Here is a 25575-nt window from a genome sequence, read left to right as displayed (position 1 = left end):
GGTGCTGGGTGACCTCGGGTGAGAGCGCTGTGAAGTTTCTCAACTGATGACGTTAGTGGAACAGAGCGAGACACGTAGAAACTCTTCCTTCTAATTCCTGCAACAAGTTGAAACAAGTAGAGTAAGTGTGTCTGATTTTGGGATGACGCCGTGATGTCTCCACTCCTGTTGGCTTGATCCACTTCACTTCACCTCCCTGTCTGTTTGTGCGTCTTGCTTTGGTGTTGTTGCTCCACCTCCCGCCTCGTTTAGTAGAAGTTGCAGTTGAGCCGTGCTGAGGAAGCAGAAAGAAGGCGGACTGCGCACAGACACAGACACACGCATCTGACAATGGCAGAGAATAAGATGGGACCGAACCTCCAAGCTGGAGCCGGATTTCTCGCCAAAAGGGTCCAGAAATCTTTGAATCGAGCTCAAGAGAAGGTGAGAGAACTTTCCAACTTCGCGCTGGGTAGGCTATGTGTGTCATGACTTCTCTAACACATGAGAGACAAACTAATCTTCATCTCTGTGCTCAGACTTTTCTTAGAATTACACTAATGTGATGCGTTCAATGACACAGAGAAGAAACGTGAGCTACCAAAATGTCACAGTTTTTCTTATGAATCATATCATTTATAGGCAGTGCTGACGTTTATGTGCTTTAGTACCGTTATCAGCTTACATACAAATCTTTACACACCCTCAACAGACTATTTTAGGCCTTCTGCCGGCCAAAAACCCTGCCACTGAGCTGTCCATAGCTGGGTGTGTGGCCCTTATTTCAAAAGTATCGTGGACTTTCCCTGTGTGAATACCTCACTGTTGTTTAGTACTTAACAGCTGTGTGCGGACACACAAAAGCTGCCACTTCCTGACTGTGCACTTCCTCTAGCTCACTGTGTCTTTCTCACTAACAGTTTGTGGTTTGATTTCACTGCTCCACCTAAAAACAACAAAAACAGCACAGACATTTCTATAAAAACCAAAAGGATTTTTAGGGAAATCCTGCAGTAGTCTCCAATTGTAGAATCTAGGAGGACATCATAATAATAATAGTCAGCAGTTTGTAGATGTTAAGTTAAAGGTCATTCCAAGTTTTAAAAAATGTTGCATTCACTGGACTGTGAAGCACCCTGTAATAGTTAGCCACATGTATCTACTTTATATAGCCCATGCAGATAGATAGATAGATAGATAGATAGATAGATAGATAGATAGATAGATAGATAGATAGATAGATAGATAGATAGATGTTCTTCATCTGCATTTGGGCTTATTTTTAAGCAAGCTAATGCTTAATCTGTGCTTCAGCATTGCACATGCTCAGTTTAAATTAGAAATATCACCATACATTCCTTTTCCTTGTTCAGTGCTTTTATTACCCATAATGCAAATGGATGTTGTGTATCAACCTAAGTGTTTCAACAACAAGGGATAATCAAGTCAAAACTTCAAGCAAATGAAATTGTGTGCATTTGTATTCAGCCCCCTGTACTGTACTGTTAAAGGTGTTGAGGTGTTTAAAGCAGGGTTTGATTATAAAGAAATATCCCAAGCTTTGAACATCTTCAGGAGCTCTGTTCAATCCATCATCCAAAACTTGAAAAAAGTATGTCACAACTGCAAACCTACCAAGACATGGGCGTCGACCTAAACTGAGAAACCGAGCAAGGAGAGCGCTGGTCAGAAAAGCAGCCAAGAGGCTCATGGTCACTCTGGAGGAGCTGCAGAAATCCACAGCTCATGCGGAAGAATCTGTCCACAGGACAACTGTAGGTCGTGTACTCCACAAATCTGGATCTGAATCTTTATGGAAGAAGTCCTGTTTGTAGTTTGCCACAAGCCATGTGAGGGACACAGCAAACATGCTGAAGAAGGTGCCAGCAAGACAATGACCCTAAACATACAGCCAGAGATGCAGTGGAATGGTTTCCATCAAAGAATATCTATGTGTTAGAATGGCACAGTCAAAGTCCAGGCCTAAATCCCATTAAGCCACTTTTGGGGGTCTGTCTCTACCAGCTTCACACACATAGAGACCAACATTTTTGCCCATTCTTTTTCAACAAATAGCTCAGTATAACTCCGTTCTTACAGCCAGACGATAGGGAGCATCTGTGAACAGCGGTTTTCACAGATGCAGGGGGGCTGAATGTGAATGCACACCACACTTGTCAGATTTTTGTTTGCTTAAACCTTTGAAAACCATGTATCATTTTTGTTACACTTCACAATTATATGCTACTTTGTGTTGGTATATCATATCAAATCTCAATAAAATACATTAGGATTGTGGTTGTTAGGTGACCAAATGTGGAAAAGTTCAATAAGCACTTGAATCTGAACAGATAAAACTGCAACTTGATCAAGTGAGAGGCATAGTGGCATATTGTAAACATCCATCCGAACCCACTTTGTCCTGCAAATAGTGCAAACATTTTAGTTTTTTATAACTTGTAGTGTTCAGCTGATGACACCACATCAAGTGCTTTTTGATGTTTATGCTCAGTCACTGTTGTCCTCTCTCAGGTCCTTCAGAAGCTGGGGAAAACCATGGAGACCAAGGATGAACAGTTTGAGCTCTGTTTCCAGAATCTCAACAAACAACAGGTACCCCAAGACTAAATAACACCCTGCAAATGTTTCTCCTGTGGAAATGACAAATCAACACGCTATCAGCTAGGCTTTGAAAACAGGATGTTGTTGAAACAAGATGCAACTCTCTTATTCTCTTATCTACGCTGCTTAAATACAGCTTGTTATGTCTCCTCTGGAGACCTCTACAACAACGCATTAACAAAGATTGTACAATGAATGAGACAGGGTAGAGGATGCCCATTTAAAGGAATAGCCACCCTCAGTGTGGCAACCAAGTGCATTACTTATGATGCATTGTGGGATGCATTGTGTGCACTATATAGGTTTAATTGATACTAATCGGTGCACACTCAGAGAGCAGTACGACATGGCGAACACACCGTTTAGTGCACTGCATACAGTCAGGGTGTACCAGCAGAAAGTTTTTCACCGTGCCATTATTTATTTATCGATGTGTTCAACACTAAGTCTACCCATGATTTGTAGAGGCACAACGATAAATTTGAGTAGTGGTTTCCTGTATGACTTTATCAGTCTCTCACATCATTGTGGAGAAATTTTGGTTCATCCTTCTTTCTTCACAAATACACAGACCTCTAAGGTCCCATCACAGTGTTTCAATTGGGTTAAGAGGCTGGAAAAAAAAAATCTTCATTATTTTTCAGTCATTCTGATGTAGATTAGCTGCTGTGCTTAGGATCATTGTTCTGTTTTATGACCCAGTTTCCACCAAGCTTTAACTGTCAGACAGATGTCCTCACATTTGTCTCTAGAACACTGTGGTATACAGAGGAGTTCATGGTCCACTCAATGGCTGTTGAAATGCTGTGTTTGGTTCTCAGCAGACATGGAGGTGAACATTAAGACCAAACAACTCTACTTTGGTCTCATGTGTCCATAGGACATTGTTCCACAAGTGTTGTTCTTTGTTCAGATGCAGTTTAGTGAACCTCAGTCATGCTTCCATGTGCTTTTTAGACAGAGTCTTTCTCCTGGCACCTCTTCTGATAAATAGAGCTAAATAATAGCACAGTGAAAAAAAGCTTTATGCTGTTTGCCTACCATGACAAAACAGCACAACATAAAAACATAAACAACATAATTAAAAAGGGATTCTAACTTTTGAACATGTCTGTATTAGGGCCATTAGGGCCACATAATACAAGTTAATATTGGCAAACGCACATAGATATTGATGTATAACATGATGTACTTTTTTAGCATAATACTGCTGGGCATTTATTGTAATTTCCACTTGGCCTGTTAGATGAACTTTTTAAGTTGCTGAAGTTTCATCCAGTGTTGATACATAACAACTGCAGTATGTAGTGGCTGGTACATTGCAAAGGAGCAACAGGAAGTCTGTGAGCTGAGACACCGCTTTCACTTCACTACCATCTTCACCACATTAGATGTTGTGATTCTTATTTACTTTAAACCCCACATTGTGGTGAGACGGAAAGCTTTTAGTGATCATATGCAGAAAAAAGTACAGCTGCCAGCAGTCCAAAAGAGGGACGCTGATTTCATCTTTTTTGTTGCGGAAATGAAGCAGCATTGAGTGTCTCAGATGACACACACTGATACAATCCCTGGTTGTCTTTGAATTTATCTGCTGCTTTCCTTCTGCTCACAGATCGACGGAAGCAGGTTGTTTAAAGATGTCAAAGCGTACTACACAGCAGTGAAAGGTAGGTACACTCAGCACAGCGCTAAACTAAGGGTTGCTGTTTAAACATTAGGGAAGTGACTTTCTGGGATCCTTTTGCAATCCTGTCTTCGTTGCCAGGTTGTACAAGAAGAAATGAAAGTCCTGCAGACGCAGCACTGCCTGTGTGATTCATGCACGTGTTCCTGCATTGTGAGCTCCAGTCAGGAAACCAGTGTTGTTCTGACCTTTTTTTCTGTGTGGGTGTAGCAGCACCACAAACCCTAAAAAAACAATACCACCATAGTGCTGTGTGTGCTGCTGAAGCTGGATGATACTTTTGTATGGAGCCATGATTTTTTTTCCTCTTCCCCTCCACAGGTGTGCATGAGACATCCAAACGGCTGTCCCAGACTTTGAGAGAGATCTATGAAACAGATTGGGACGGAGTGCAGGACCTTGCTGTTATTACGGAAGTATGATTATGATGCATTTTTGTACAAATAAGTAAGCTTTGAACCAATTACACCATTAGCCTACATGTTTACGTTGGGCTTAGATACAGTTAGGGAAAAACTTATTGAACCCCTGCTAATTTAGTTAGTAATTATAATTTCAATGGTAGGTTTATTTGAACAGTGAGAGACAGAACGATAACAAACAAATCCAGAAACATGCATTTCAAAAAAAGTTAAATTAATTCTCCTTTTTATAAATGAAATAAATATTTGATCCATTCACAAAACATGCTTTAGTACTTGGAGGTAAAACCTTTGTTGGCAGTCACAGAGGTCAGAGGTTTCTTGTAGGTGGCCACAAGGTTTGCACACATCTCAGGGGGGATTTTGTCCCACTCCTCTTTGCAGATCCTCTCCAAGTCACTGATGTTTGGTGGCTGATGTTTGGCAACTCCAACCTTCAGCTCCCTCCACAGATTTTCTGTGGGATTAAGGTCTGGAAAGTGACATTTTCAATGCCCTGGCTGAGGGAAGGAGGTTCTCACCCAAGATTTGACGGAACATGGCCTCATCCGTCCTCCCTTTGATGTGGTGCAGTTGTCCTGTCCCATTGGCAGAAAAACCACCCTCAAAGCATAATGTGTCCACCTCCATGTTTGACGAGGGGGGCGGTGTTCTTGGAGTCATAGGCAGCATTCCTCCTCCTCCAAACATGGCGAGTTGAGTTGATGCCAAAGAGCTGGATTCTGGTCTCATTTGACCACAACACTTTCAGCCAGTCCTCCTGAATCATTCAGATGTTCAGTGGCAAACTTCAAACTGCCTGTACATGTGCTGTCTTGAGCAGGGGGACCCCATGTGGGCACTGCAGGATTTCAGTCCTTCAGTTTCAGCCCCTTGCCTGTATAAATACACCTGGGACCAGAAATTTTGCTGATTGATGGAGGATCAAATACTTATTTCATTCATGAAAATGAGAATTCATTTATAACTTCTTTGAAATGCAATTTTCTGGATTTGTTTGTTATTGTTATAGACTGATCATTTCTTTGTTAGTTGGCAAACTTACTAAATCAGCAGGGGATCAAATCATTTTTTTTCCTGAACTGTACATATTGTTGGACATAAAATATAAGTTTTTTATGGAGTCCACTTACAGAATTTGAGTGACCAGCAAAGCTTGGCAAGCTAGCTGCAACTTAACTATTATGCATTCATTGTTTACTTTATAATGTTAGCTAAGTCATAAGAGAACTGGAGCGTGACTAAAGAAATACACAATTATATGATTATGTACAATATAATCAGTTGATGCATCGGCAATAAAAATCTAGATGCATTCTTACAGATAAAACCTTTAAAGATTTAGAGTTGTGCAATAATTATATACCACTAGAAACAGTACTACATTGGTGATAAAAATCAAGAACACGTTTATTTTAAGCCTTACATAATAAACCCTTAAAAATGATGCCTACCATAGCAATGAGCTGAAAGATGCAAAAACGGTCCTAAGGAGTTGTATAATTAGTATTGCACAATGACTGTAAAGATTCTATTCTAAGTATCTCTGTAGTGTACACTATTGCAGCTTGAAATGCATGAACAGATAAGAAAGACATGGAAAAATCAACAGGCAGAAATCCTGCCTAGGTGCAGTAATATTAGCTAGTTTAATACTTTGTTTAAATGAGTCAGCAATCACTGTGCAGACAGAGAGAAGCTTACATACTTCCCCATGGGAGGGCTTCCTACTTTTGTTCACACCATCTGCTGTGCCTTGCAGAGTGAAGACTTACTGTGGAATGACTTTGAAGAGAAGCTTAATGACCAGATTGTCCGCACCATGGAGAACTATTCAAGCCAGTTCCCTGAGGTCAAGGTAACCTGATGCTATTCAATTCAATTCAATTCAATTCAATTTATTTATTAAATAGAATGGTACAAATGCTCTCAGAATAGGTTTTTGTTTTTTTATTTTATGTTATTTGATTTGTCTGGGCAACAACGTGTTTGCTCATTTTTCAGGAACGAGTTGCAAAACGAGGCCGCAAACTGGTGGATTACGATTCGTCCCGTCATCACCTGGAGTCTCTGCAGGCTGCCAAAAAGAAGGATGAAGCTAAAATAGCCAAGGTAGTATCACTACTAAGTGCACATAACACAGAAATAGCTGCAAAGGTACTTTTGAAATACATTTAAATCCCTTTTTAACAGGCAGAAGAGGAGTTCAACAAAGCTCAGAATGTCTTTGAAGAAATAAATAACGAGCTGCGGGAGGAGCTGCCTGTGCTCTACCAGAGGTTTGTGTGCAGCAGAATGAACACAGTGTTGCCTTCATTTGGGATGTTGAATTTGTTCTTATTATTGCATACCAAGTCTGACCCAAAGATCAGACTTTAAGAGCATTCTGTGTCTCTGCAGTCGGATAGGTTGCTACGTGACGGTCTTCCAAAACATATCAAACCTGAGGGATGTATTCTACAAAGAAATGAGCGTGGTAAGATACAACACAGACACTTTTATTTCCTCTCTCTCTCTCTCTCTCTCATATGTGAGGCGTTCAGTGACCTATGTTGCCCTTTATATTGCAGCTGAATCATGAGCTGTACAACGTTATGAAGAAACTGGAGACTCAACACTCGGGCAAAGCTTTCATCATCAAGGGTCTGAACAGGTAAGGTGTTGTGCTGCACCTCATTTGTGGTTACAGCAAGAAACTGCTTGTCTTGATAATAAATAACAGCCACAAGTGTTGGCACATTTACACGTCATTGGAACAATGTGTCATTGTTGTACTTAGTCTGGAATTACACAAAGCAACAGTGAATTCTTCTCAGAGGTCCTGTGGCCTAGATAAAATTATTGTACCTGATTCAAAGAGGTGAATAATGAGAAATAAGTCTTTACGCCTTTGTGATAATGTTCTTTGGACAGATTTAACCATGTTGATGATTAAAAACTGGAGCCTTTATAGAAAAGAACACCAACCCCAATGTAAAAACCTGGAGAAGGCTCAGTTATGTTCTTGGCCTGTTTTGCTGTGCTAGGTACAAAGTGTCATTACTCAGTGTGGAGAACAATGGAATCAGATTAGGAAGGTGTTCAGGAACAAAACATTATGTGTGTCAGCTCTGACTCAGTCACAAGTGATGACTTCATAAACAGGGGAGTGAACCAAAACACATACCGAAACACCATGAAGAGAAAGGGGGGTTTCTCTTGTTTCTTAAAAAGGCAGGATATCAGGAGGATACAAGTATAACAGGATAAGCCCCGCCCCTTGCACATTTGCTGGTCCACGCCATGTTCAGTCTGCAAACCCTGTGCACTGTTCTACTGTGGTATTTGAAGATGTGTTACCTGATCAGAAGGAATTTGTGTATAACCCCAAAGAATAGCTGCCTTATTTGCATTGCTAACAATACCATACAGTGCACTTGTGCTGGACCTTTCTTTTCCAAATGTCAGCAGAAGTGTTTCCTCTAATTATAGTCGATTCAATTCAATTTAACAACAGCATCGGCAGCAATGCCAATGGGGGGTTCACTGGTAGCCAGCAGCAAATGTGACTTTATAATTACAGTAAGAAGTCACTAATGACACAATGTTGTGTTTCTGAAGTCTCTCTTTGAATGCACTCCTGGTTTTCACTATCAACCATAAATCTAGGAGTATATGTGTGGTCAAAAGTTAGACATATTGTGGAGACATCTGAGACTAGACAAGAATAGCTATAAAGGGGCTTAATGTCTCCTTTGAGTACTGCCAATACCTTTGGTCATATCTATACCTAATGTAGTTTCTGTAATATTAATGACTGCACTTCTATTCTTCAAATAGCACAACAAGCAAGTCAAAAAAGAGGAAGTCCCTGGTTATTTCCAATCCTATCCCCTGCAACACAGCTTTCCCATCTGATCACGTCTCCATCCATTCCTCCACCCAAAACGGCAAAGATGCTGCGCCCTCTTCCCCTGTCCAACGGTCCGAAAGCTTCTCAGAAGAAAGCAGCCCACCAGAGGAGAGCAGCGTTCCATCCAAAGAAGTCAGCTCTTCAGATTCTGACCTCAGTTCCACCGGCACCAACACACCTCAGAGGCAGTCGCTGTGTGACAACGAGAGCAGCGACAGGAGCACAAGGAGCCAAAGTCCAGAGGAGGCAGAGGCGGAGCTGGCTGCAAACCACTCAGATGACTCCGGCGTAGGAGTACCAAAGTCAGAGCCAGCGAGTCAGGAGATGACCAACCCCTCCGATTCTACTGATAGTGACGCTCCGCAGAGTCCAGATCAGGACACAGTGAGCGATCCACCATCAGGGGAGACCAAACCTGCGCCAGTCCCAGCACCTCGCGTCTCTTTCCACTCCACAGATAGACAACCCCTCATACATGCTGGGGGGCAGGAGGAGCCAGAAGAGTCAGGAGATGACTCCAGTACCCACAATCCGCCAGGCTTTCTATACAAGGTACATGCTTTACAGTAGCTGCAGTTTATATCGTACTGTTTACCCTCCCCCCTGAGTTATTAGATGAATCTGCAGTCCTCTTCAGCTATAGTTTCACTTCACTGTTCCTAAGAGTTTCAACAACTGTACTTCTCACAGTGCAGCAGGCAGTTAGGCACTAAACAGCTGCAAGATAGAGCATGAAGACCACAAAAATACAGCTAGACGATGAAGCTATGGGACTTATATGGCACCCAAAATGAACGCTAATTAGCACCTTATTTGTCAGTGGGTTTGTGTCAGCGCAGGAGGTTATTGTGTTGTTTCACAGTTTCAGTCTCAGTTCGAGTCACCGTTAGCTTAAAATACAAACAGGAAGAACAAATGGGGCAAAGAAAATAAGGAGGATCACTAATGAACACAGTGTCTGACCGTGTACTAATATACCAATTCTGACTAAGTATAAAGTCAAAAGTCTGAGAAACACATATATATATATACACACAGAGGTTTAAGCTATTTAATGACAACACGTCTTACTGTAAATAACCGTATTTAAAGTCAGACTTTGAACTTTTTGATTTTTTTACAGAATAAAAAGGTAAAAAAAAACATTAGACAATGCGAACTAACTGTACCAAACACTGGCTGTGACTATGCAAAATTCATATTTTTTAAAAAAAAAACACACCAAGAAATACTTTTTCCTTTTGATTTTTTACCAAAAGAAAGCACTACGATACATATACGTATATCTAGATTTTCTTTATTCACATATTCGTAGCCATATGTGTTGTCAGTTTCAGTAACGTGACTTGTGTTTTACACCAGGGGATGGCACTAGAGAGCCACACAGCATCTGAAGAGGGCCGCCTGCAGTTTGAAAAAGGAGACATCATCCTGGTGCTGGATGACGATGTAGAGGTTAGTGTGAGTGTGTGTCTGGAGGTTACACACTTCCTGTACACTCTATACCTGGATATGTCATTTTGCCTAATACGCGGAGGGGATTATTTCTCCCGGTCAACTCTTTATGTGCAGCCTGCTGCTGCTTGATGGACTCCTGATGACATGCCTGCTTTGTTTTTCTTGTCTAGTGATAATTTTTATTTTTCCTCTGGGTGTCACAGTGAGGACATTTCAACTACAGATAAAATGAGTCTGGCAGCAGAAAATATTCCAAATATCTAAACTGAAATATCTTTACTAACCATCAAGGGTCAGATCACATCAGACAAAACCCTTAGGCCCCTAACAGACAAAGTTAGGGAAATCAATATGACTGACTGTGTTTTGCAACAAGATCTTCTCCTCTATACAGCAAACTACAGCAATAATAAACTTTATTGGGAAATTAAACATTTATTCATAAAGTCAAAATAACTGTACATTACTAGTCTATAATCTTATACAGTAGTAGGAAATGTACACTTTTTTCACCTGTAAGGGTGACATAATTTCATACTTAGAGAGTTGTGGGTACATGGTTGTCTATGTACCCACAAAGGCAGCAGATGTGCATGTGTGAAAAGAAAAGTGTCAGTGTGGACTATTTCATATTTAATGTTTTTACAGCCAGGCCAGTAAGACCAAGCAGACCAGGAAGTACCATCAGATATTGCGCACTCACTTAGCACTCACTTATAATTTCACAAACATGGCAGCAAACAAAACACAAGTGGAGTTATAGCAACAAAACAACTACCTTTTCAAATTTCTCATGCAAGGATGTGTCACAACAGCCAGGTGACAACGCTGATCGTCCTCCATGTTTGTTCTACATGTTTGTAGCCGCTAAAATGTCAGCAGCTACAGCAGCCCACAAGAAAAAGTCCTTCCATGCAACATGTGTTGTTGTTTGTAGCACATGTGACCTTTGTATACACAAACTTATTACAGATCATGTGGGAGGCAATGAATAATAGACACAAATGGTTTCACTTGGGTTTCAGCAGCATTTTTATTAAAATGTTAAACATGAAAGCTAGTTTCATGCTCTGATATACTGGTTGCTTACTCATTTTTTGCTCAGCAGCTCACTGAGACGGGTCATCCAAACAGAATGTGTACTCATTACCACAATTAAAATGATTATAAAGCAGCCCGATTCAGAAGTAATCCAAAAAGTGTCTGATCTTCCACGTGTTTACTGCTTGTGTCCCCACAGCAGGACGGCCTGGTCAGGGGAGTGAGGGAGGAGAACTGGATCCAGCACCAGGATCTAGACAAGCACTCTGGGATCTTCTTGGAAAAACTCATCCAGCCTGTCAAGGCAGAATGAGGCAATAGTCATTCCTCAGTATGTAATACACACACACAGAGGGAGTGAACCCATATGTTTTGGGTGCAGAAGCTGAACAAACAGATGAGCATGTGTTTCCTCAAATGTCATGATGTCGCAACTGAACAACCATGGACAAAGCAATTTGTGCAAGATGTTTGTTAATATTACAGTATTTTTGCTCTTTATTTTGCTGTTTTTAAAGTCATTGTGTAAGAAACTGTGAAACAAAAATATTTTTAAGCTGTTTGGTGATCTTTTGTAAAGTTTCCTAATAAAGTTCTAAGTAAAAAAAAGAGTGTTTGTGGTGCATTTATACAGATTTTAAGTAATTTTGCATTTTGTCCATACAGAAATCGTTGCTAGAAGCTCACAGATAAACGGACAGAAAGAAGCTAGAGAGATTCACGCACTAGGAATGTGAAAATATTGTCAAGACTTGTAAAGTCAGACACACTGACTGATTGACTATGAGATGTTTTTTTTTTGGGGGGGGGGGTGTATTTTGCTGTAATTTCCCATAATTCTGAAGGAGAAACACAAGGCTGCTTTTATTTTGAAAAACAAATACCATTTCTCAGGGCAGCATGCAGCATGCATGTAGGGCACTTTGAGAAGCTAAAATGACAGAGCATGGCTTCACCTGGATTATATAAATTGTCTACAAAATTGTCTTTGTAATTTCAATCTAGCAGATACTTGTATTTAGGTGATTTTTACTCACCACTGAGCTGACAGTCTGCAGCCATGCTAACATGTTATCTAGACTGGACTGGATTTAAAAGGTCTGGACTAATTTGTGGGGCTATAATTTTTAACATATGCACATTGTTGTGTCTGAAGATATTATTTATACTTTCTGTTTTATTGTCTGAATTCTGTAAAGTCTCATCCACTAAAACCACAGTGAAACTGCCATGGACACTGTGTTCTGCTAACACCATCTAACAATGCTGTGTGGGCCACCATGTGACAAAATGATTGGTACATTTCAGTTATATAATTTTGCTAATATTAAGCTGTGTTAGCATGCTCGTATATAACATGTGCTAAGCAGCAGTATATACCATAGTATTTTATAAAATTATGCACAGTCCTGTTAAGGTCCCACCTCAGCATTTAAATTGGGTTGAATCTGGTCATTCCAAAACTTTGATTCTTTTATTTTTTTTAGTCATTCTGATGTAGATTAGCTGCTGTGTTTTGGATCATTGTTCTGTTGTATGACCCAGTTTCCACCAAGCTTTAACTGTCAGACAGATGTCCTCACATTTGTCTCTAGAACACTGTGGTATACAGAGGAGTTGAAATGCTGTGTTTGGTTTTCAGCAGACATGGTGGTGAGCATTAAGCCCAAACAACTCCACTTTGGTCTCATCTGTCCACAGGACATTGTTCCACAAGTGTTGTTCTTTGTTCAGATGCAGTTTACTGAACCTCAGTCCTGCTTCCATGTGCTTTTTAGACAGGGTAACCCTTCAAACAAACTGTACTTGTTCAGTCTTCTTCTAATTGTGCTGTCACATTAACACACAGCATGCTCAGTGAGGTCTGTAGCCTCTGTCATGTAGCTCTTGGGTTTTTGTGTATTCCTCTGATCTTAGGCTGAATTAGCTGGGATACCACTCCTGTGAAGATTGACAGCTGTCTTGAATGTTTCCACTTGTGAACAATCTTTCTCACAGTAGAACGTTGAACTCCAAATAGTTTGAAATGGTTTTATCAGTCTTTATGTCTGCATACCAGTTGGATAAAAGTAGTACACTGACTGACAAGGATGGCTGGCTCTCAAGATTAGACCTGTTAAATGAAGTTACACAGGGACTCATTACATAGCCTGCCTAGACTTGGATTAGACAAATTTTAGGACCTGTTAACACAGCATCTAATTTACAGCTGTAGTTATTGACGATGTAAATAAACAAAAACATTTCCCTGCTGAGATATTTACCACACTATAATAACTCTTCCCAGAAGCCCTTTCAGGTGGGTGTAGGCCTGTTTTTTCCAGTTAATTTCCTTGGTACTTCATATCAAACACAGGATAATGAAGTATTATGTTGTATTTCCTTTCTGAGCATGCTCCATCCCTTAACTTCCTTAAGAACACTCTGCTTTTATAGGTTCTTTCTGTCTTTTTGTCACAGTAAAACATTGCCAGTGATTGGAAGACTGCCAGAAAGGTTGAAACACAAACTGACAAATGAGGACATTCACAGGGCCACCGCACTCCCAGGTCTGCTTTGCAGATACAGGTCCTACTTCTGTTATTAATAGAGCTCCTCAGTTACTGAGAGGTTAATGTTTTAAACTTATATTTACAGTGCAGGTCTCTGGGCTGTTCTTCAATATGAATACAATGCCTTGTTACTTGTCTTTTTCTCAATCCTCAATATCTGAGAGGCCTGTTCCTTTTTCCACCGGCCTCGTGCTGCTCTGCTTGTTTGCGGTGAGATTTTCCTTGCGGCTCCTCTGGGGGAAAGGCAGGTAGGTTACTCGGCCTAACTGCTGTACAGGCGTGGGTCCATTAAGTAGTGGTGTTGTGTTGACAAGGCAGATGATAGATAAACTTGGATAAGATTCCCCAAGGAGATATTAAGTTTCAACCACTGCTTGGTTACATTCCTCACCAGCAATTCATTCTGGATTAGGGTTGATGGAAATAAGAGCCTGCCCATAAACTTCTGATTCTCAGAATACGTCAGCAGAAGTTTAGGGTTTCTTTTCAACATCACACACACATCTACTTGCTGAATGAAATAGACAAGCAACTCAATCATTGGCTTTCTGAACCATTCATATGACAGACCATGAGTGAACAAGTTGCTGTCTGTGGAAATGTGGTGAGGAAACCTTTAATCAGTTTCTTCCTGCAACAGTATTCTTCTTTTTTCACAGACACATAAGGTCAGGCAGAGGTCAAAGGTCAGGCTCTGCCATGCTAAAATACATCCTCAAACGTCGTGAGTGAGTGAGAGTGCTGCTCAGTGGCACAGCAGGGTGGGTGGATGGTGGAAATAATTCTAGACTTTCACCCAGGAGAGTCCAGGTTCATATCCTATGTTAAAAGATTTTTCCTCTTTTATTTTGAGTCACTCTATTGTACGTTTTGGCACGCTTCCTAGTGCAGGTTTGCTCAAGATTATAGTTTTCCCCTTTCATAATAATAAACATTTGTAGCAATGGTAACTTTTCCCATTTGCAGCTAACTTCACCTACCCACCTTCTTCACTAGTGTACTGTGGTGATAAATTACACCCATGGGCTGTAAATGCAAATGGACAAACTCTTTAATAATTACAATATTTATAAATGAGAAAATAATATCATTTTAATTATAGAACATTTCGCTTGTTGGTTTGTTAATTTACATGATAATAATCTGCCTAATTTTTCAAGCGGAACTAATGTCTTTAGTCACTGCAGGGGGTAGGTTCATTATTAGCTGCGCTCCAAATATTCCCTTCGGAGCGGGGGATGTTGCTGGTATGTAAGTGAAAATTTGGATGTATAAAGAGTTTTCTAATATTTTGTTTAAGTGTTATAAGGCTTGAAGTTTTATATCTACCTTCCCTTGAGGTAACGCGGTCATTAGCTGCAAGTTATCTGTTTGTTTACGTTACGCTTGTTATGGTGATATATGCTAACATTCTAGCTTACTTTACATATCAGTAAGGTGACAGGCCTATTAAGGTATAACTTGTAAGATTAATGGGAAAGGTTATTTTTATATCTAAGAAATACGTTTAGTAATTATTCTCTGTGAGAATGTTTTACATTGGTTTATACTCTTGTGTTTTTTCTTTTTGTTTATTCAGTTGTGTTGTTGGTGGCGTGGATGTACAGACACATGCCCGTAACTAAAAGACCCCATTTTGATCGTGATTAAACTGAGGGACGCTACAGTCTGTTACTTCAGTTTCTGCGTGGGATGCTGAGGTGGGCGGTCACTGCAGTTGTTGACACTTCTTCGTGGGTTTCATTTCTTAGCCCTGAGGATGATGCTTAATCTTGCACCACAGTTTTTCGACCACAAGAGGGCCAACAAGTTGCCTTAGTTGTTTAAAAAAATTAACCCTCATTACTCTTGTAGGCTCCTTATTTCCCACATAATTATTTAATCTAGCTATTTTGGCTCTAATGCTAACGGTGCAACTACCAACAAGTCTATAACACATAAGCAAAAACCTAGTGTGCAGTACTTACACCAATATACCAACAAATCCTATGAACTGCCCAAAAAGTTAGATCAACAGGAGATACAGCTACATGATTTTTTTATTGCATTTTTGTCTTTTATAACATATGACCACACTTTAAGTCTTAATTGTTGCAGAAGAAACAGTTACATGGTCCTGTCAAAGTGTGATCCTCTTGTAGCAGGTTTTGAAAATATGTGCCTGTCACATTAGCAGCCATGTTGTTTTTATAATTGTGGTAATTATGTGTCTTCCTGGGTGTGGAGGTGGCTGTGTGCATGCATGTGTGTATGTTGAGGTAAGTGTGAATGTTATTTCCACCATATTTTAGAGCTCAAGACAACATGCAGACAGTCCTAGTAGGTGTGTGTTATGTCTCTTATCACCTCTCCTCTGACATAATGCAGACAGTGGGTGAAATGTGGGGGAAGGCTGGTAGTTTTGGTTGTGAAAAGATATAAGTAATATCCCCCACATGGCTGGCAAGTTGACCAGTGGAAAAAAATCTTTAAACTTTACAAGCAGTCACAAAGTAAAATAGTGGCAAAAAACAGTGTTTCTATTCTCAGGCCTTTCCAATTAGCCTGCAGATGTAACTATCACAGCAGGTTTTGAGCTTTTGCAGATTCAGCTTGCTCCTTGTACTTTTTCCACTGTATTGAGCCAAATCAGTAAAATTTCCTTTTAGCCTTTTTCTTCTTTTAAAACAGTCCTCATATCTGACTGTCCATATCGCTTCCTATCAGCACTTTTTTTAATAGAATCTGATTGTTTTTCTTTGATGTGATAATAGTCTGGCCAGTGTTTACTTGTGAAGTAAATCAGCCAATACTGCACAAACATCCATCCATCTAGGGGGGATGTCATTCACACCATCAAAAGTGGAAGCTTCCTCTGAGGTGTATCCATGCACATACACTGATGCTTGATTCAGAAACAAAAAAAGTATTTGTATCTAATAAGTCAAAAAAGGAGCTGGAGTTTTGAACAGTGTTTGGCTACTGTAGTTGGACATATTTCAGGATGTTGAGACATACGACAGGAAGAGACGGTCAAAAGTTTACTACATAGTGAATGCAAAAAAAAAAGAGAAATTTTAGGAGAAAGATGCCAAAGCTGACATTATTATCTTGTTTTAGTGTTTTTGTAAACATACTTATGACTGCATTATGATATAACATTAAGATGTCACCTTAAAAAGTGAACATATTAGCAACATAACAGCCAATTAATATATTTATTTTGATACCTTATAAGGTATGCTTGACTGTCTTTGTATTTACAGTTATATGGCAATTGATATTTTTACCTGGGTTAAGATGATATTCTTATTTGCATTGCACTATAGTATAGGAACTTTTAGGGCAGTAATAGTGCCATAAGGTAACCAGTTGTAATAGAGAAAGCAGTGTGGTGCTCATGGAATGCTGTCAGTTTTACCTGTGTAAAAGTGTGACAACTTGTGTTTAAGGACTTAATCAGCTATGGATATATTATGTGTTTGGTAGTTGATTGAACTCAGGAATACCTTGGAGTTGTTTGTTGTAGCCATGGATTTGTAAATAAACCTACACCCTCTAAGTGGCCTCAGGTTGTGGTTAAAATATAGCCAATAAAGGCAAATTCATGTAATCATTTTGTATCTGTTTTGGTCTCCAGACAAGACTAAAGAATGTAGTGTTTTTACCTTTTTGTACCCTGGCAAATTAGCTACTTGCTAACACTGTCTAGTCATTGATGGTCAATGAGTAGCATACATTAGGTTTATGAGATTTGTTTTCCTTAAAAAGCTGTGTGTGTTGTTGTTTTCTTAATGTAAACATATTATTAGTACAGCTTTAAACATCACAAACCTAAATGTATGAACACTATTGTTTCTGATTCTTTTAGGATTTCTTAATGTAATAAGTGCTTTTTTTTGCCTGGAGGATTAATTTGAATTCATAAAACAAAGTCCTGGCGTTGACGTTTCCCAGGAACAAGTGAATGCATCGACACAAGATATGATCTAAGAGGTGTCTTTATGCACATATTATGCTTTACAATGCAGTAAATTGTACAGCTTTGAACATTTTAACCTAGGCAAAGGAAAACAATGCCTTTGTGAGCCAATGTAAATGCTTGCATGCAATTTATATGCAATTAGCCTTAGCAGAGGTAATGCTCACTTTTCTTCAAAGAAGTTTAGTATTAGAAGAAGTGGGTTATGTTCAGGAAAAGACCATGGTTTGACCCTAGTCTACAACAAGCTTTTCTTCGGCATGTCATGAGCAAAACAAAACCACACAAGCTCTCTATCCGTTGGTGGGAGTGTGCTCACCTGTATGTGCGCACATGTCTCTGTGTGTGTGTATTGTAAACATGTGACCATGTATAGACAGAAATAACATACCACCGTGCAAATAAGATAAATAACATAGGGATAATTAGTTTATATAGAACAAGGTAGGCGTGTTTAGTATTAAAGGTAACCTTAAATGATCTGGCACTATATAGAAAATGAAATAAAATGGACTTGACCTTCTTGGGGAGGTGGGGTGTGCCGTTGGCAGCCCACAACGACGAAACAACTGTGAAACACTGCATCTATTGCAGTTTGATAGGCAGACAGGCAGCATTAAATAGACACAAGTCTGGTAAAGAATAAATTTATTCAGCATCTTCTCTCCTGTGTTTATGCTTTTTAGACATGTTGACGATAACTGTTGGATAAAGTAACAAGCAGTACCTAGTGCAGTACCACATCCGGTTGGCATTGACTTGTGCCTGCAATGTACTATCAGTTGCTGCAAGGCAGTGAGAGTTTATTTCCTCTGTGCCATGTTAAAATGTGTTTTTACGGACTGAAAACGTTCTTTGTCCAAGTCCTGTTGCCTTTGGCAGGTAACGCATTGTGACTCACTGTTTTTTAAATCTGGGGCCCCATTTCCTTAAACACACACACGATGAAGAGACCTACAAATAACCACATACTGTATGCTTGCCTGCCTGATGGCATGAAGTTAAGTGATGAGAGACAGAGCAGAAGATGGACGTTTGTGGGCTTTCCCAGTTTAGTCACACTGAACTGTCTTGACATGTAGAGTATATCTGAGGAAAGCCATAACTTTCTGTCGAGTAACGTACCCAGGAAGTTTACCCGTACTTCAATGAACAAGTGCTGCAATTGGTTGAGAAACAGCAACAACGAAGATGAAAGAAGGCCTTATCTTTGTATTTTTCATATGCAGATGGTTATATTTGCTGAAACCAATGTGACAACACCACCTGAATGTATAGTGCATCTTTATGGCGATGATACTGTTTACAAGAACTTGATAATTTTGGATAAAGAATCTCTGTTTGGCTTTACATGACTGCTAACTGCTTTCGGCTCTCATAATGTTTTGCAGCAGCTGTTTTTTTGGGGGAGGGGGGCTTCAAAACCCACTGACGAAACAGCAGGCAGTTAGCCACTAGCTAGTGAACATAGTGGAGCAATTAGCAGCCAAATATTTACCAGAAACAAGATTAAACAAGATTAATATATACTCTTCCAGAAGACAACCTGTTCTGTGTTAGTGGTAATACCCCTCTAACGTTACAGTTAGGATTCTAAGTTACTATTACTGTCACCAACTCTTCTTTGAGATATACAGCATTTTTTCCATTGTTTGAGGATTCTAGAGCTAAACTCAAGTGCAAGGTGACCAAAAGGTGATGACACGGTGCCAGTGTATTATCTGTAACTAAGCCAAAAAGGTGGAAACGCTACATACACTTCTTTACACTGTGCCAGCACCGAAACACTGGAACTGTCTCGCCTGAATGGAACACAGCTGCTTACCGTAGCAATTATGCTCAGGAGTTTAAACGAGTTTGATGGCTATTTGCAATATTTGCAGAACAATTCTTCTGTCATGGACCCTGGTCTTTAGTACACTCGACAGATTTTCAGTTAAAGTCAGGGCTTTGTGCAGTTCAGTCAATAATGTTCACTTTGCTTTCCTGGAGGTAGTTCTTCACTAGAAGAAATTTACAGTGGGTATGGAAAGTATTCAGACCCCCTTATTTTTTCACTCTTTGTTATATTGCATCTATTTGCTAAAATCAAGTTCATTTTTTCCCTCATTAATATACACACAGCACCCCATATTGACAGAAAAACACATAATTGTGGACATCTTTGCAGATTTATTAAAAAAGAAAAAGTGAAATATCACATGGTGCTAAGTATTCAGAGCCTTCGCTGTGACACTCATACATTGAACTCAGGTGCGTCCATTTCTTCTGATCATCCTTCAGATGGTTCTACACCTTCATTTGAGTCCAGCTGTGTTTGATGATACTGATTGGACTTGATTAGGAAAGACACACACCTGTCTATACAAGACCTTACAGCTCACAGTGCATGTTAGAGTTTTTACTGTCAATGGTTAGAGCCAATGAGGATCATGAGGTCAAAGGAACTGTCTGAAGAGCTCAGAGACAGAATTATGGCACAGATCTGGCCAAGGTCACAAAAAATGTTCTGCTGCACTTCTTAAAAGGCCGTCCGGTCTGGGATGACCAAAACCCTTCCTAGAGCTGGCCGTCCGGCCAAACTGAGCTATTGGGGAAGAAGGGCCTTGGTAAGAGATGTAAAGACGAACCTAAAGATGGGTTCTTCTTTACGGTGGTGGCAGCATCATGTTGAGGGGGTGTTTTTCAGCTGCAGGGACAGGACGACTGGTTGCAATTGAGGGAAAGATGAATGCGGCCAAGTACAGGGATATCCTGAATGAAAACCTTCTCCACAGTGCTAAGGACCTCAGACTGGACTGAAGGTTTACCTTCCAATATGACCCTAAGCACACAGCTAAGATAACGAAGGAGTGGCTTCACAACAACTCCTTGACTTTTCTTGAAGGGCCCAGCCAGAGCCCTGACTTAAACCCAATTGAGCATCTTTTTCTTTTCTGTCAATATGGGGTGCTGTGTGTACATTAATGAGGAAAAATGAACTTAAATGATTTTAGCAAATGGCTGCAATATAACAAAGTGTGAAAAATTTAAGGGGGTCTGAATACTTTCTGTACCTACTGTATGCTTCAGGTGTATTCTGTCCTCACAATGAGCATCAGTTCAGAGCTAGATGATCATGATCATGCTGGAGGATGTGGCAGGCAGCAGAACGTTCTCCACGGCCTCTCCAGACTCTGTCACACGTCTGTCACATGTGCTCAGTGTGAACCTGCTCTCATCCGTGACAAGCACAGGGCATTGCAACCCATTTCTCCTGCAAACTGTAAGGCAGTTTCTCCACAATGGGATTAACTCATCAAGCTAGATCCAAATATGACCAACCTGGCAGGTCTCCTCCATCTTTTGCACCTTCTTGCTCTTGAAGGGTATCACCTAACTCTCTCAACTTCATGGTTAGTTAGGTTGTTAGTCCGTTAGGGAAGGTTTCAACCTTTTTTAGCAGCGCATGTTCCACCACTTCTGGTGAGCCATAACATTCTTCTAGTCTTTGGGCAAATCCATTTTTATTTGCTCTATTAAACAAGACTTAATATTATTTAAAAATAATGACAGTTCCATGTTGATCCAATAAAACCTTTGCCATTTAGAGGCTTATGTAGAGTAAAACCATAACAAACTGCAATGATAATCCTTAAACATCATGCTATGATATAATGGTACTAATATGTCATTTGACATTAAAATACATCAGCCTCAACTGATTTTTTTAAACTGCGTTTTTCCCTCTTTGAGGACTAGACTGTCTGCTAATATTTAAAGCTCCACCCCAAATGAGGTTACAGACTTTCCCTCTCTCACTCTCTGTCAGTCTTCACATTTCTGCATTCAGTCTGGATCATTGGACCTATTTGGGCTGAAAGGGATTATTCAGGACACCACTTTATGATCACAACCCCAAAGCGTCGCGCACAGAGGAACAGCACGGATGATGCGTTTTGCGCCGCGGCTATTCAATGAAAGAAGAGACGCGCAACAGAAAAGATGGGCACCGTTCCTGGACTTTCACCAACCCGGTCGTGGGGGAAACGCTGTAGCCGCGCCGCGCTGGCTGTACCAGCGGTGGTGCTTCTGATTCAGCTCTGCGCAGCTTTTAACTTGGACACGGAGAAGCGCGTCGTTTTCACGGGACCGCGCGGGAGTTACTTCGGTTATTCGGTGGAATTCTTCAATAACTCGCACAGGTAAAGATCAAGCAAGCAACATCATACAGTTGAAATGTGTGAACGTCCAACTCACTGAGGGGAAGTTTACCGTTTATTTTACAGATTAAAAAAAACACATGAACTTTTATGTCCTTTGTGGCTACCGTAGTTATGTATTTCTCTTATGCATCTTTACAACATATTAATGTGTGTGTGTGATGCAAATGTTGAAACAAGACTCATGTCATTCATACACACACACACACACACACACATCTCCTTTTCTTCTACACGCACGCACGCACACACACACACACACACACTGGATTCCTGCCCATATGATTGGAAACAGATACACGCCTGTGTGTGTGATAGAAAGAGGAGGGGAGGGTTAACCTACAGCAAAGTAAGAAAAATGCTAATCTTATTCTGAAGGGACAGTAGGGGGTTCCCACTGTTTTCTTATTGACAGATGAAGAACTGCTGAGTGAGATGAAGTCAAAGATCAAACTTCGTTCTCTACAGATACAACCATCACCTGTTTTGGCTGGCCTCAGATCACTGAAGTACAGATCACGCCTACACACACACAGCCACTATATCTAAAAGTAGCTCAGGTATGAATGAGGTGTGAAGTGTCTGACCCATAGCTGATGATGCTGCAGTCAGACCATACAAGTTCCATCTGAGCGAGTGAGTCACGAGCTATTCATCAGATTTTTTTTTCAAAAATAAATATGCAGAGCTTCAACACTTCAAACCATCTGGATGTAAAAGTTTCCTGTTTCCCAGGAGCTCCTAATCCAAATGGAGACAGTAGCTCTAAAAGACAAAGCCTCAATGTGTACAACATAGACCTAAATTTAAAAAAAAACTATTAGGTATAACTAGATACAACATTTATACATATATAGTTATATACATTTATAGTTTGCAGATATGTGACACAAGCAGTACCATGTGGTATTAATTGGAATCGGTTCAAAACTGTGTAGGAACCAATGTGTTTATGATATTACTAACTAGTATCCTAATATATTACAGTTCACTGACTCAGGATCTGCCAGTAATAGTCCAACTACATGCAGCCCTGTCATCACTCAGAGCCTTATGGCTTATAGAAAGCTAAGTGTGTGTGTTGGAAGGCTCTATGGCTTGTATTGTATTTCAGTGTAGTAACCTAGCAAACCTTCATGCACTCTGATTCATATTGTGATATTGAAAGGATTCACTAACTTTTGGCTTAGTATGGGACATTTTTTAATGGGGAAAGTTAACTGCAGCTAACAATACACATTTTCCCTGAGCTTTAAATCGTGTGACAACAGTATCAGTTGACAGAAGTTAAAGACTCGGCTACTTAAAAAAAAAAGCTTCTACAAGTTTGACTTACAGTTATTGAGGAGATTTTTTGTGTACTAGGCTGCCAACATGTTAACGTTGGGGATTTTTGGAGCCGCCCTCTAGTGGCCATCTGAAGAACTGTAGATTTTTTGTTTAGATATATGCATGAAAACATTGAATCAATAAACACTACAAAGTTGCCAAGTTCATGCTTGTTTTTTTTTGTTTTTTTTACTGTTGTATACCCTTTTGTACTCACAGGGCGGCTAATTGTTGCTAGTGTTAGCACACATGAAAATTTCCCGTTCTTGCCACAGTGGGCAAAGCAAACTGTTATGTAGCCAGCTGATCAATTAACAAACTTGAATGCTTCCTCCAACCTCACTTTTGATGGTGTCACCTGTTACCAGAGTAAATGAGTGAATGTCTGCTGTATGCTTAGTATTTTTCTTTCAGGCTGTGGAACACTCATAATTTTTCCGGCCACTTGATGACAGTGATGTTAGAAGATATCACAGCAAACCTTGTGTTGCCTGACTAACAAGCTAACTGACAGAAACAACCTGCTTGTTGCTGTTTATTGTTAAACCATTTTGATATTTATGCTAGTTTCACCTTCTCAACTGCACATCTCATGTTTCCCTCACTAACATCCACAGGGGCTCACAGAGAAAAATATATTGCTTTAATGATTGTAGATACTTTCCTGTGAGGAAATTGGTTAAGATTATATCAGTTTTCATAACTAAGCTGTCTGCGGTTAGAGGTCATGTTATTGAGTAATTATGCTGATTTATAGACAAAGGTCCACTTGCGTCCTCCTGTTTTGTTTACGGTGAACAATATCACCCATTCATTTTTTCATGTGTATCCACAGCACACAATTGTCACTGAACATCTCCATGTGAATTTTCTGCCTGTTGTTTTGCAGTGTGTAAACAGGAAATGGATGCGTTCTTGAATTTTCTTGCTGATGATCGGAGTGTGTTGGCTGGTTGTCATGGGTTTTTGACAATCACTGCACTGTTTGTCTGTAGGGAGCCTTGTAAAAAGCTGCTCCCGTGGCTCTGCATGCCATCTCTGTTCTCAATGTCCAAGCATCTCATGTGTGCCTCCTTGCATCAGGTGCTGTGGGTGAATAATGATGCATCTGTGTACGTTGGTACAGTAAATAATGAGACGCTTTGGATTGTGGACATGTGGTTTAGCGTTTGGACTGCAGAAACATGTATGCTGATGTGGAGAAAACCTAAGTTGGAAATATTTGATATAATCAAAACTGAAGAGCTTTCAGCACATTAACTGGGCTTGTAATAAGGGGCAGAGGTATTTTGTGGACAAAAACAGACGTTTTAGGTTTTTCTTACATTTGTCAGTTCTACAAGGTCTCTTTCACTTTGACCAACAGTAAGCTGCATCCAAGTAATATACAGTACAGACTGTACATGGGAGCAGCCAGTATATACTTTTAGCAACAGGAAAAAAATTATTGTAAATGCAATTTATTGTATTTATTTGCAGACCTGACTAGCACTTTACAGGCAGCAAGGTGATGCCGTGGTTAGCACTGTCACCTCATAGCAAGAAAGCTCCTGGTTCGAATCTGCCTGGGGTTTGCACGTTCTCCCCATTTTCTCTGGGTACTCAGCTTCCCCCACATACCAAAGGTTAACTGGGGACTCTAAAGAGCTGTATGTATGAGTGTGAATGGTTGATAGACTTGTTAAGTGGTCTACATGTTAGCGGTGTTTATTTTGTCATATATCTAGCTTAGAAATAGTATATAATAAAAAAAGGGGGTTACTATAGAAACACTGTGACCTGATGTCAGTGAACTTCTCATGTTTACCAACCTCTCTGTGAGCTCTGCATTGAAGGACACCAGAAGTACCATGTAACTGCAGTCCTTATCTGTCACCAGAGCTGCAGATGTACAGAACAGGACTGTAATAAGATAAGCCAACATTGCAGATTTTATTAAGCTAAGCCACTTACTCCCACAAAGATTCTCTCATGATCTCAACAGAAAGGGAAACCCTAATTAAGTGTCCGATGATGGCAGGCCACCCACATATGTGTCAGTTTAATGAGTATATTTACATGTTAACAAAATAAAGCAGATATTTGGGTCAGGGTGTAGCTCATATAAGCATCATATCCTGTTTATTATAACAGGCCTGATAAGATCTTGTGAAACCTGAACTGGGTTACACAGACTATAAACTCTCTGTCAGTGTCTGTATTGTGTTTTTGAATGAATATAATGAACTTTTTTGCACCCTAAAACATGTCGAAGATAAGTTTTGTGTAGGTTATGAACAGTTAAAATGAGTTAGTACAGTCATTAGGCCATGACTAAATTATGCGGCTATGTAACTGCACACAGTCTTTGACCTCATCGTGCCTCTGGTGCCTCTGCGCTGTTTGCAGATGTTCTTGTTGAACGTAAGTTCAATGAAAGGAATCCTGATT

The 25575-nt window shown here is 40.1% G+C and overlaps 2 protein-coding genes across 5 annotated transcripts in view; both read left to right on the top strand.

The window, feature by feature from the left end:
• On the top strand, positions 1-11693 carry bin2b (bridging integrator 2b). Of its 3 annotated transcripts, none has more exons than XM_028406248.1 (13): positions 1-121; positions 253-423; positions 2512-2592; positions 4217-4271; positions 4610-4704; positions 6473-6568; positions 6715-6822; positions 6904-6989; positions 7111-7186; positions 7281-7363; positions 8530-9154; positions 9965-10057; positions 11301-11693. In XM_028406248.1, the coding sequence occupies exons 2-13, from the start codon at positions 331-333 to the stop codon at positions 11412-11414; spliced, it is 1605 nt and encodes a 534-aa protein (XP_028262049.1). In that variant the 5' UTR covers positions 1-121; positions 253-330; the 3' UTR covers positions 11415-11693. The 3 variants fall into 3 exon arrangements, with proteins under 3 accessions (XP_028262049.1, XP_028262050.1, XP_028262048.1); XM_028406249.1 differs by having other exon boundaries at positions 4-121; positions 256-423; XM_028406247.1 differs by having other exon boundaries at positions 73-423.
• Positions 11694-21426: 9733 nt separating this feature from the next.
• LOC114436018 (integrin alpha-5-like) overlaps positions 21427-25575 on the top strand; it is a 35617-nt gene continuing 31468 nt past the window's right edge. For both annotated transcript variants that reach the window (XM_028406055.1, XM_028406054.1), the window contains exon 1: positions 21427-21798. In XM_028406055.1, coding sequence (XP_028261856.1) covers positions 21599-21798 — 200 coding nt within the window. In that variant the 5' untranslated portion in view covers positions 21427-21598. The remainder of the gene's footprint in view (positions 21799-25575) is intronic.

Source organism: Parambassis ranga, chromosome 5, assembly GCF_900634625.1.
Source record: "Parambassis ranga chromosome 5, fParRan2.1, whole genome shotgun sequence".
NCBI classification, from domain to species: domain Eukaryota; kingdom Metazoa; phylum Chordata; class Actinopteri; family Ambassidae; genus Parambassis; species Parambassis ranga.
The sequence above is the reverse complement of the archived record's forward strand: the minus strand, read 5'-3'. Positions and strand labels throughout refer to the sequence as shown.